The following is a 12900-nucleotide window of genomic DNA, read 5'->3' as shown; positions in this document are numbered from 1 at the left end:
GTATACAAGAGGGGCCTTGGATCTTGTGCGAGTCCCTCGTCCTGACTTTACAAGGCGCTTCGCTTTTTGGTCTTCTCGCATGATCAAATGCTCGTGGGTATAGGCTTGGAAACATACATCTTAAAAAATTAGTTCTCGAAGTGACCTTGCTAAACTCACGCATGCTGTCTCAATCACGCGATAACACAAGCAAGTCGTTGAAAAAGATAAGGCGATGGGGATTATTCGTGGCATTTTCCGGTCTCGAGAGTCGATATGCCCGCCGCAACCGCAAAAAGCAACTCTAATATAAACAGACGCGATCTGTCTAGTGTGCCATAACCGCGCTTATGATGCCTAACTCTTAATGAAGACCCATATTGTCCCCTCTAAATATACGGTGCTTCCTTTAGAGAAAAAGTTAATTGAAAGTACCTGGTAAAAACTTTTGATCCAACTTTTGGAAGTCCTGCACGGCAAATCCGTGACGTAAACTCTTAGTGGCTACTTCCGCAAGTGATTAGAAACAAAAAAAAGGACTAGTGAGGCTGCGCACAACATTACATACTGCATACGGAACTCGAGTAGCAAGTGCTGAGTTGAAACCGCTGCCGCAATCTTTTCGGTACGGCCAGAAGTTTTCCCACGGCGGCTAAAGAGAAAACCAATATTCGCACCGAGTTTTAGTTTGCCTTTAGACATAGCTTATCGGCTGCGGAAAGAGCAGGTTAGAACGCACTCTGGCCCTGTACTTCGAATGTATTCACCCTGAAGCGCAAGAGTCTTGCTGTCGAGTTAGGGGACATGGAGAACGAGTGGTGGCTGGGACCCACTGTCTGCTCGCCCTGCCGTTGGCTGGCCCCCTGGCGAACAGGACGCGCACTGCTGCACGGCAGCCATTGGCGGTGGCTGGAGGTAGTGGTAGTGGTGAAGCAGAGAGAGGCGTGAGACGGGAATAAGTTAACACGGAAAAAGTGTAATGGGTCGGGCCCCTCACTGGCTGGCGGGGCGGCAGCGGCCGGTGATTACACACGGAGAGTCTCTACTGCGTTTTTCGCTTGGCCTCGATGTAGGACAATGTAACGGTCATCTTCGGTTGGATTACGACATTCTCCTTCGGCGGCAGGCAGATGTCCTCGTACACCAACTGCGCAGACAGAGCAGGCAAGAGAGTATAAGTTGATGCGCTTGATGCTGATTCGAGCACATGGCAAGAGCACATGGTCGCCGAAACTGTACGAATTCGGGGGTCGGTTTCTGAGCCCTGTAACGGGGTCATCGAGAACACCAGAAAGCCATTGACTCCTGAAAGGTGGGGATGAAAGACCATTTTATCTTCGATAGACTGGAACGCTGACGATGTGAAGCAAGCCATGTGATCACATATTCATGAAATAGAAGAATCCTTATGGGTAGAGTGCATATTTTGACAGCTGTTGTACAAAGGACTTGCAGAGGCACTAAGTGCTACTCAGACTAACATGTTAAAGATTGTGTGCTTTTATTACTTAAAAACGCCCTAGGTATTTCTATAGGTGTGAAAAACACGTGTCGTCAAAGTGACGACAATGGCTACTGTCCAAGAAGCACAAGAAAATGCAGATAACGATCAAACCTCATCCGCGCTTGCTTTAGTGATAAGGGCGGATGGTGTTGTATTGAAGATCTGTTGCGAGTCATGAACATTTTGAAGTTGTATCGCAATCATCGACTGTAGTCGCGGCGATCTTCAGGCTGCTACTCGTCGCACTAAGGAGGTACCGAAAATTGATGTTTTTGAATTGTGGTGCTGGCGGAGACTCTTGAGCGTTTCTTGGACTGCCAGAAGATAAAATCAGTCGATAATGTCGACCATAAACCCTGACTGCTCATTGCAGGATCAAATTTTAAAGTTAAAGCTCAGCTTCTTGGGTCATCTGATGAGAAGAGAGGAGTCGCTGGAGAAATCTTTCATGCTGGGAAAGATTGAGGGTCACAGGAGAAGGTGTAGGCATCGAACGCGATGGTTAGATAGCATCCTCAAGGCGCTGCAGATGAAGCTATGTGATATTAGGAGGACAGTGGGAGACCGGCAAGCTTGGCGTGATATGGTCCATAGAGCCAAGAAGTTTCGGACACGACTGAACGACTGAACTGAATTGACGAAACACATCTAAAAAATACTGAGTAACAGAGCACCAAATGGGAGGTAAGGCAGAGCACTCCAGTAAGAGAGAATGCCACTACGGTTCAAAGTCAGTCAGTCCATACACTGCCCTCAGTTGAACAATCATTTAGCAGGTATCGGGTGTGCTAGAGGGACACCAAGAGAACGCGCTGGGTTGTGTGTGGTTTATTAACGTGTGTTCAGGATGTGTTCTGATGTTACAGTAATATTAAATTTAGAATTCTATAGAAATAAAAATTTTCGCGGAATGAAAGGCGAGGTTAAAGGCGTTATCTCGACCACTCTTAAAGAAAACATTAACCATCCCCCCCCCCCCCCCCCCCACACACACACACTCCTCCCCATCTAATATTTCAGTGTGCGCCCTTCAGTGCAGTACACGAGCATGAGTTACGCTTTATGAATTGAATGTTTAGAGATTAAAAGTCTTCAAAGATGGGGTACATACGTCGGTACGGTCTTTTCAGGGGCATTTTACTGCAAGACGTAGTACATTGTGTACAAGACAGAGACCAATATTAAATGCTTAATTTTCTAAACTAATCTAGTGACCTTTCAATTGAAAGGGGAAAGGTTTTATTAGAAATTGAAGACTGTCAACATAGCAAGTGAGCCTACTTTGTAAAATATTATAATCATCAAAGTTAAAAATGGGCATTTTACATTATTAAAGTTAGATTGGTTGGCTTTCCAGCGTAGCACGTTTCAAAATAGTCTCATTAAGTGTGTTTTTTGCGTTCGACAGAAAATAACTAATTATGCACACCTTCGATTTTTAGGGGCGTGAATTTCACAATATATATTTATCATTAAAACAAAATGAAGATTGATCTGTTATCTTTGCTAATTACCTAATTAATTTGCTGTTTGTGGTACATGCTATCTGCCTCGCTGCACAATCCATCTACGCAGTTTAAACGGCGCAGATTGAAAAATAATATGTCTAAACATTAAAAAAAATTGCAAGGGTTCAACGCTGCTGAACCAAATATTGAGCGAAAGAATTAGTCGCGGGCGACCGAACGTTCTTCTTTTCTTCTTCCCCAGCCCCACATATATAGCCCCGCTTTAACCAACCAATGTGCCTTAGTGGCCTATAGGGATAACGTGAATGCCAGGGTCCTAGCAGGCTGATCCTGACATAAACCGTTCCATGTGAAACGAGAGACCCTAGTTGGCAGCTCCTGCCAGCTTGGGGTCGTCTAAAGGTCAAAGGTCAATGGGTTACCGCCGTTCCATGCTGAAGGCTTAAACTGCGAGAAGTATTGCTTTCGCAATAAAAACGCCTGGTATATCACGCTGTGTCAAGTAGACGTGGTAGGTAGTCTTGCCTCGCAAAATCCAAGCATGAAGGTGTGAAAGATTGCGAATAATGAAGAAGAAACGTCAGTGCTCGGCACACTGCTTTCAATGATGACACTGTAGAGCACTGCTAGAGTGTTCTGCTTTTCGACGAGAACTTATTTCCCATGAAGTTTGTCTGTAAGCTAGGAGCAACTGGGTACCCAGGGGTGAGCATTTAACGCCGCAGTCTTTTTGGCAGGCCTTTCGTTACACTCGACGACAGCACTAAACTCAAAATATAAATGTATACCACAGTGCATACAGTAGTCCGCTTGGCTTATTTCTCATGTAAAGCTGGCGACAACGTGGTACCGCACGTCGTGGTATTATATAAACTGGGAAGTTCACGTAGAAGACGATTGGTTGGGTAACAATGTCAGATCATATTAATATTTCTGCTTCCAAGACGCGAGACTATGTTTGCGAGGAAAAATGGCGCCAATTTCGAAGGGAAGGCAGGCAGTCACTTTTTTGAATTGGCTATACATACGAAATGACAAATGACATATATGCAGAATTCTGGAGATGCACATGTTTTCAACGGGAAAGTTGTTTATGAAATAAATATTTTCGCATGTCGTAAAACTGCTCCATAACAATCAATATATTCCCACATCCTTTTTAGAGGCTATTCAAAAGCATCTTCAGTGCATCAGTCAGCAGTAGTTATTTTTCCGGCACTATAGAAATAATTAACACAAAAAAACAGGACGCACAGACCAGCGCTCGTGATTTTTTTTTCTGTGCTGTACATCCCTTTGTTAGTGCTAATTTTGCAGCTTTCAAGACCATATATTTGGCACTCGATGTTTCGGAACACAATCACGAGCTTTTAAACCCTGGCTCCCCTTCGATATTGACGGCCTTCGATATTGCAACAGAATCTTGAGTTCTCAAATAAAAAAAAAACTAAAAACTTAATTATCCTCATTTAGGAAAAGACTAAACGCAAACTCCACCAACTAGCCCACGAAGCAACCTTGTTGAAAAAGTAGTCTCGATAAACTAATGAACATATAACTAAACCCTGTCATGTCGGTAAGGTACGCCTTACAGTACAGTTTACTGGCATAAACCACACACCGAAGTATCTCCAACGATTTTCTGAGGACAAATCTGTGTAGGCTGAAAGACAGTCAACACGCATATTCCCACGCTCATTTTGAGGGCAGTACACCATGCAAAACACGGTTTTACTATGTGCTGCAACGAGTCAAAACTCTTTAATGGCAGCGCCCAAGGTGCGCTTTTTTTTAATGTACCGCACGAATGCTACATATACGTGAAAAGTTGGAAAAACGCGGGATAGCGGATCTGTTAACATAACGAAATCGCTACAAAACCATACCCTCTAGAGTACTAATTTGCGTTACATCAAGTAGTTAGATTAGGCCTGCTTACGTCACGTCCTTCTATGGCTCATAATGTTTTTTTTTTTTTTTATGACTTTGAGATGCAACTCCTAACAAAAGTGGCCTAGCCCAGCAATTCCGCCTCTCTATACCCCATCCAAGACTTGCCTTTCCGAATCGGTCTGTGATGGAGATCTTCCAGGCGCGCTCCGGCGACGCCCTGAGGCCGGCTACGGACTCGACGATGTAGCAGGCCCGCGTAGCAGAGAAGCCCAGATGCAACACCCCGCTACCCCGACCGGTTTCGGCGGCCAAATTGTAGTCGGCGCGTCGCAAAGCCTCCACCAGAGACATCTTGGGTGAGACGATAATGCTGGAGCGCAACTCCTCGCCGGTGACGCCGGGCAACACCACCAGCTTGGCACCGGGCTGCGATGAAAGGAGAACGATAGCCGTCACGTATAAGAGCGAACTGCCAACTAATCATCTCAATGCGACAAAATTCCTCTGCCGGACTATAGTGGCATTCCCTCTTCGTTTTAATAACTTCCATTTCAAACCATCTTGTCCGAATGAACCTATTTGTTTATATTTATGATTGACAGACCTTTCTAAACCCGCGATACATTAGTGGTGCGGGAAGTGTCTGTCTATAAACTCCAATCTACTCCTTTCCAGACTGCTGCACCTAAGCAAAATAAAAAAAGCTGTGCTTAACTGAAGAGTGCTCATATAGATGCGGCGTCTGACGTAGCGTGACATGAGGAGGAGAGGAAGAGGTTAGCAACAATACAGAAAGTTCATGTATATGTCGTGGACGCGCGGTGCTTTTTCCTGTTTGTTTGCTCGAAGTTAGGGCCTGTTTTTATTGAAGATGTGGTTTAGTGGGAGGGCGTGATGGGATGCGTACAGCAAGTGAAGTGTATTTGTATAGTATGTTCTCTACGGTTTCGTGAGATATGTCGTGTGTAACTAAGCGGTGTGGTATGGCTTGGTGTGGTGCTGTCAAATGAGCGGTGTACCATGAGAGCACCTGCTGGTACGATGGAGTGATTCATCGGAGCGTTACCATTACGCTGTTCAGTATCGAAATCAAACGTTAAGCACGTTAGTGACTCTGAATTAACTCAATTAGTAAAACATTACCACAAGTGCATCCGAAGGGCCTTACAGTTGACCTATACGTGCAATGAATTCGCATGTAAATCATTTAACTGAACCAGCACGCGCTAGCTATCAAAACACAGTAGAATTAGCGAAAATTTCCTGTGGAGAAAAAAATGTTTTATCGCTAAAGAGTCTACTTTCCGCTTGCTGAGCTTCTAGGAATACATCGACTGAAGATGGAAGATATGGAGACGGTAGCGATTTTTCCTGCGTCGGCGCCAGCATTTAAAGGATACGGGAATTGGCTAAGGACCTAAGTGGGCTTCGTGTCAAGGCGTCCGAGTCGAATGCTCTTTTCTTGGAATAAGTACCGTGGCCACGTACATGCGATTGTGAGCAGGCCATATAGGGTTTCTTTGCAGCGAATGCTGCCGTCGCAACGATTCTCTTATGAAAACACGTGTCCTCCGAAAGGGGATGGGATAAGGCCATGCCTTAAATTTTAGCATGAGCCGCTGCCGAACGCGGGCGCCTGTAAACGCTCGGACGGCGGCGTCTTCTAGGGCTTGGGAGCGAAACACAAGAAATGTATCGTCACGGCACGTCGCTTTGGTGATGGACGCGTACTTGAAAAGTAGCAAGCGTTCTTGTTAACCTTGGTCATATCTTCTTGTGTCAACCGTTCCAATGTCACACGCGTGCCAGCATCAGATTAGTTAGCGTTGTATCAAGTTCTCGCTTGCTTTCTACACCCCATCTAAGTTAGAAGTTCCAGTTACTATCAGCCAGCTATACTAGATTCAATTCTACTTATTTTTGCCCGATTTTAAGTCAGTTTCTTAAACGTTCATTGCCTTGGTGCGGATGGTATGTCGATTATTCTGAAGGTGTGCGTGCCAAAACAATCTCTGAGCTCGATGCTACAGACGGAGCTCTCTTGATAGTGACCACAAAGTCATCAACAGTAGAGGATAGCACTTCACAGCGTAAGACTAGAACACATAAAAAGCTTGTTTACGAGCATTTAGCCCACTTTGAAAAAGTATTGTTACCTTTTCGCTATCATCCTTCGGATTTACGACCAGCAGATGCTTTCAGGTAATAGTTTGACGTGTACAGGGACACACCTAATCCGGGTAAAGATTCTCAATGAGATATTGACTTCTGCGCTAAGCAATCGCAGTAGTTCCCGATTCATAGAGCACTATATACCCGGTTTCGTGTGCGCATTTCTCGGTGCCATGATTGTAACCATGATTGCAAGAAACCCTGTCCAAACGACCACCAGAACCACCGATCGCACAGGCTAAATATACGTACGAGATGTCGATGCCATTCTTCTTTGTTCGCACCTAAGCTACCTCATGCATTTACACGTTGTGCCGTCCTGGACGACGGCACAAAATACATGCATAACTAAGAACAAATTTACTTCAAACCCTCTGTTCGTTTATGGCTACAAAACACGACACGGCGAACCAAGAATGCAATGGGGAAGTAAAGGTGCATCACTGATTGTACTGCTCCCATTTTAGTTGCTGTTTTGTTTACAAGGTGTGTGCTCTGAACAGAGCTGAAAATCTCGCCTGATACGCGACAGACAGCGTGACTTTGTTCTTCGAGAATCAGAGTGCCAGATTTTGATACGCGGAAAAACGAAATGAGATCTCGGTAGGCTAAGTAAATAAGCTTAAGTCGTTGGTAAATAAATCATGGGGAACCTCGCAAGTGGTATAATTACGCAAGTACATCTGAGAGCTACTCGCGTGCCTTATTGGGCCTTGCGCATAAACCGGCTCGAGAACTTTCCTCTTTTCGATCCTCCTTTTTCAACCTCTCTGCCGGCCCTTTGTTCCCGGCGACGTTTACACGATCATTCTGAGGGAAACAGAGTCCTCTCTTGGTAACATGTTCCTCCGCATTCTCGACGCTCAGAGCAATAAGCAGATGTAAAATAGGAGACTACGCAATCACGGTACAGTCGGAGGCAAAAGTGGCGTACACCATGCGCTGTTGCTCGCTCACTGCTTCTCTGACGCCTTTCCTGTCTTCGCCAAGCAGGAGTATCACGTGTTTAGCCAAGAAAACTGCCGCGCCAGCAAATAAGACCGATCCAAGCTTTAGTCTGACTAAACAGTGGAAGGGGTGGTAAAGCTTAATCGAAGCCCTCGTGGTAAGCGCTACTCTGCCTCTCCTCCCTCCTCCTCCTCCTTCTTTGCTTACTCGTGCAAGAAAAAAAAAAAAAGAAAGACCTTTTATTGTTCGCATTCAGCGCCCAGGAATTCCGCACGCGTTTACAGAGCGCCCTGATTGAGCTGAATACTTCGCAAACGCCTACAACGACTCCCTGTGAGACAGCGTCTCACTCTTGGTCGCTCTTTGTTTTTGTTTTCTATCTCTATTGCCTCTCTATTGGTTGCAGCTTGAACTTAAAAGGGCTTTGCAGCGTCGGAGCATCGACGGTGGCTGCAGACGGCGAGCAAGTTAAAGAAACGCGACAATGGCTAGTTAGCCCGAACACTTAGCCGCGTCTGAGCCCGGCAGCAGACCTTTTTTTCTTTTTTTTTTTTTTTGCAATCTAAAGCTTGTACGCTGAAAGGCTTATTAGCAATATGAAGGATTAATTGAATCTTCTGGCATGTCAAACCAATAAAATTTCTTTCGATAAATACAGAGTGCTTAGAAGCACGAAGTAGTTAACTATGAAAGTTTTCTAATTAATGCACTCCTCGACTCTAAGTTAGCTCGTTAAGAGTGATTAAAGCAGTTTGGAAGAGAATTTATAATATGCGCAATCCGGCCGTAACTAAGTGAAAGGGTCTGCTCAGTCACGGAATTAACTCATTTGCCGCTTGATTAAAACGTGCAAGCCCACGCAGCTGAAAACAGAGTGTTCGATATCAGCAGATCGCTGGAAAATATCTGCATCACACTAGGGCCCAAACTGGATCGTTACCTCCACCCCCCCCCCCCTCCCTCTTCCTGCACGAATCTAACCTTTACGCGGGCACAAATTGAGAATTATTACTGTTTAATACTCATTCCTGGCCTGCAAGCTAACACAGCCGTTTCTACAACTTCCCCACACTGCACTGTGTTCGTCCCTTTACTGTATCGCCCTCTCTAGCACTGTTTTTTTTTTTTTTTTTTAAGGGGTTTCCACCTCGAACCAGTCAGCCCATGCCACAACTTTCTCTGCATTTCATAGCTGAGAGGAGAGCGCACTGACCGGCGGTCGCAGATTCCTTATGGGCGGCAGTGGTGCGAACTCTGTATTGGGCGTAAAGGCGCTGCTGAGGCCAGAGTAGATGGGTCCGTGCGGAGGCACCAACTGGTAGGCAGGCCCCGCACCCCCCAGGCACAGCTCGTGGATGGCCTCCAGAGCCACTGGCGACAGGCCCTGGTAAAAGAATCAAGAGATTAGAAACAGCGCGGGTACACAGTTGGCACATGACTGAATGCAAAGAGCGCTATAGTCCGTCTATCCTCCCTGTACTTTCCTCGGCATGTACGATTTAGCTGCACTTCAGCACTGGCAGCAGCGGGTATCCCCTTATATATTGCTTGTACGCAGGAGCCACACTATCGCTCCCTCCTGGACTTCATTAGAGCGGCTTATGATTTTTATTTTTCTTTCATTTACCCCCTTCCCTCTCTCCCCTAATTTGTTTTCCTTACCAAATCGTTTTATGCCCTCAGGCAAAACAAATGTTATGGGAAAAACCTAACTGCAGTTCGGCTTCTACATTCTCACCTGCCCCTTCCTGTATGTTCTTCAACATACTCCGTTTGTATTCAATTAGGAGTGCCTAAAATCCCGCGGTCACTTATTAGACATACTTTGAAGTTATATCCCTTCTGAAAAAACCCTATGTGCCACAATACCCTCATACAGATTTCTCATACTAAACTCACACTAATTCGTTCAAATCTCATATAGCCTCATATAAATATCATTCAGCTTATGAGAAATATATGAGATTGTGTGAGATTTGTATGAGTTTAGTATGAGAAATTTGATGAGGTTTTTGTGACTCATACGGTTTTTTCGCTAGGGATAGTTCTAAGTAGCTCTCATTCTTTTATCTCTCACTGATGTCCTAATGAAGTACTTCTGTCCAAATTTTTGGTTGTTCATGGCTTTCTTTTTTTATCTAGGGTGCAATAAACTCTTATCCAAGACTTCTGCCCTTCTGTTCAAAGATCGTTCGGCATCGTTTCTATGCAGTTAAGCCTTACAAAATACAGTCACCTGGTCGGGGAAGCCTTGCACTATCTAGAAAATCATTCCCACTTCTTCCGGCATACGTAGTAAATGCTCGACCAACCAACCATCATAGATCTATCGCGCACAGTATGCTATACCTATTCTTCGAGTCTGACCGCTTATTGAAGAGCCATGGACTGCAGTCCTGAGTACAAACCTCTTCACTGGCAACCTTCCGCTTGATGGACGAATAGAGAGCAGAGTAAAGCTGTTTCACCACTCCGGACACAGTCATGCCCTGCAATTTGGCGAAGCGCTCGATGAGCCGCTCCATGTCGCCCATGGTCATCGAGGCAAGGGCGGCGTCAATGGAACAGGACTCGCCGCTATCTTTCGAGAGCAATGGCGGCGACGCAGCCTTGCGCTCCACCTCAATGGCTTCGTTTTGGAAAGCGTCTTCCGACGGCCGCGGGCTGCCCACCACCGCGGTCGCAAACAGGCACACAACGCTGACCAGACGGAGAAGCATGCTGCCTGCAACTGGTGTGTTGTCGTTCGTCGGACGTCCGCGTGAAAACGCTCCGACGCCTCGAAAGTGGCAACCGGACTCAGTCGGTGCTCTCCTTTGTCTGCACGGAAAGAGATGGAACTCAAGCACTATCCCAGTTTGGACTTGTTCGTTTTACATCTATATGGCAGCGTCAGAACAGCAAAAGGGTTCCTCCTTTTCAAAACACATTTAGCCTCCATTGATGCGATGTTACTTCCCTACTGAAAAAATTGTATGAGGCAATAACTTCACATTTTCTCACACAATCTCACTCAATTCACATACGAAATCACATACAAGTCGCATATATTAGCCAAGGTCTCATAGTTTCTTGAACATTATCATAAATTATTTACGATATTTCATGATAATGAAGTGAACCGTATGGGAGTCTATGCAATTAGATGAGATTTTATGATGTTATTGCCCCGTATAAGGTTTGGTTTTTCAGTAGGGTTTGCTGTGCATTTTAAGTGATCATTCATCACCTGCTGCTATGTGTCTGTTCTGCATTAAGACCAACCACAATCTGTCACGTGATGGTAAATGCAAAACTATAACACTATATGTTGCCTGCTCACAGATACCTCCTCACTGATTTTCTCAGGACATATCCATTTCAAAACGTCATTTGCAAATGAATAATCACGTTGCTTAATGATTTGGGGCAACAGTCAAAGTATCAATTAATAAATAAATCAGCAAATAAAAACGACAAGAAAGACGAGAACGCGTGGCTTCAGCCAGTGCTAAAAATAATTGACCTGGAGAATCGTTGGATAATGAAAAAAAAACGCAACGGTGCGGTTAATCCTGTTCTTCTAATACCTCTTTACTGCGTTCCCTTTCATACCCTTGTCTTCATGCAGTTCATCGGTGCAAAGAGGCGCTATGCAAGCATCCGTACTTGCCGAAGCGTCAACGTTTTCAGTCCGCGCTTTAAGCGAAGATGTACCCTTGCCCGTCCTTCGCGCTATGAAACAATGAAAAGACAGTCAAAAAGAGACTCGAATCCTTACGCTGTGTCTAGAGGAGTTGTGCTCGTTTAACAGCTTACAGCGAGAACTACTTGTAGAGGTAGGTAATATATTTAGCTGAACTGTTCTGGCCTGCCACTGAATTTTTATTTGTTGTAGGCCGTCATTGCACCCGCCACCGCTTCGGTGGGGGTGGACGACAGCTGTTGTTGCGGCACGCGTCTTTCTCTCCCTTTTCTTTTTTTCTTTCTTGTCTATTTTCTTTTCTGTTTGCACGAGGCAGCGGAGGTGGATCAGCTACGGAGCCAGTAGCCGGCCCGTGCATTTTCTTTTCTTTACAATCAGCACGATGTGTCCGCGTGCCCATGAACAACATAACATCCCCATCCATCTATGCGTCATCGCAGCATGCACGCCACCTCATGCATCGAGGAGCACCAATGCCGCCGTCTTGAAGCTGACGTTCTAACACACTAGATGCATCGGTCAACGGCACCATTTATGTAGTGTCTCCCACGCGGAAAACGCATAGCAGCGATGCGTATATTGTAAACATACTAGGAAAAATTATTTTCACCTCACCCTGCCTTCTATCCTAATTTGTTTCGTGCTGTGCGTTGTCAGTGCACGTTGTCAGGAGGTCGAAATTTGCGGAGCCCTCCACTACGGCTTCTCTCATGCCTGGGTCGTTTTGGGACGTTAAATTCCATAAACGCAATCAAACGTCTTGGGAGCCAAGTTCGTTTTAGCCAGTTTGTGAGGTTTAACATCCTAAAGCAACTCAGGCTATGAGAGAAGCCGTAGTGGATGGCTCCGGAAATTCCAGCTACCTCGGATTCTAACGTGCACTGACATTGCACAGCACACGAGCTAGTTGCCTTTCGCCTCCATTAAAAAGCGGTCGCACCAGCCGGGATTCGATCCCGCATCCTTGGGCACAACAGTCGAGCGCCCTAGCCGCTACACTAACACGCCGGGGTCCAAGTTTCCTCCAGCGCGATTTCAGCAAAACATTTGCCAACATCTGCTTAATCAATACTCATGTATAGGCATCGAAGCAGATCATTTAAAATCGGGTAGTAGTTGCGGAACAAAAAAAGGGGGTGTTGTGGTATCCGTGTTAGTGTCTTCTGCCTGACAGCGAGAGACAGTGAAGCGTCCGCAACCGGGCACTTCGCGCGGGTGTACCAGAAGCAGGGTAGCAGCAGCCGCGGCCA

At 45.7% G+C, this 12900-nt stretch overlaps 1 protein-coding gene across 1 annotated transcript; it reads right to left on the bottom strand.

The window, feature by feature from the left end:
• Nucleotides 1–460: 460 nt before the first annotated feature.
• LOC146196514 (uncharacterized) lies at nucleotides 461–10780 on the bottom strand. The gene is made up of 4 exons (XM_084596367.1): nucleotides 10374–10780; nucleotides 9179–9349; nucleotides 5011–5271; nucleotides 461–1126 (listed from the first exon to the last, which is right to left on the bottom strand). Exons 1-4 carry the CDS (start codon nucleotides 10683–10685, stop codon nucleotides 1022–1024), a joined length of 849 nt encoding a protein of 282 aa, XP_084452493.1. The 5' UTR covers nucleotides 10686–10780; the 3' UTR covers nucleotides 461–1021.
• Nucleotides 10781–12900: the final 2120 nt, after the last annotated feature.

The sequence above is a fragment of the Amblyomma maculatum genome, chromosome 3, assembly GCF_055883805.1.
Source record: "Amblyomma maculatum isolate TAMU_Amacu chromosome 3, ASM5588380v1, whole genome shotgun sequence".
Classification (NCBI taxonomy): Eukaryota; Metazoa; Arthropoda; class Arachnida; order Ixodida; family Ixodidae; genus Amblyomma; species Amblyomma maculatum.
The sequence above is the reverse complement of the archived record's forward strand: the minus strand, read 5'-3'. Positions and strand labels throughout refer to the sequence as shown.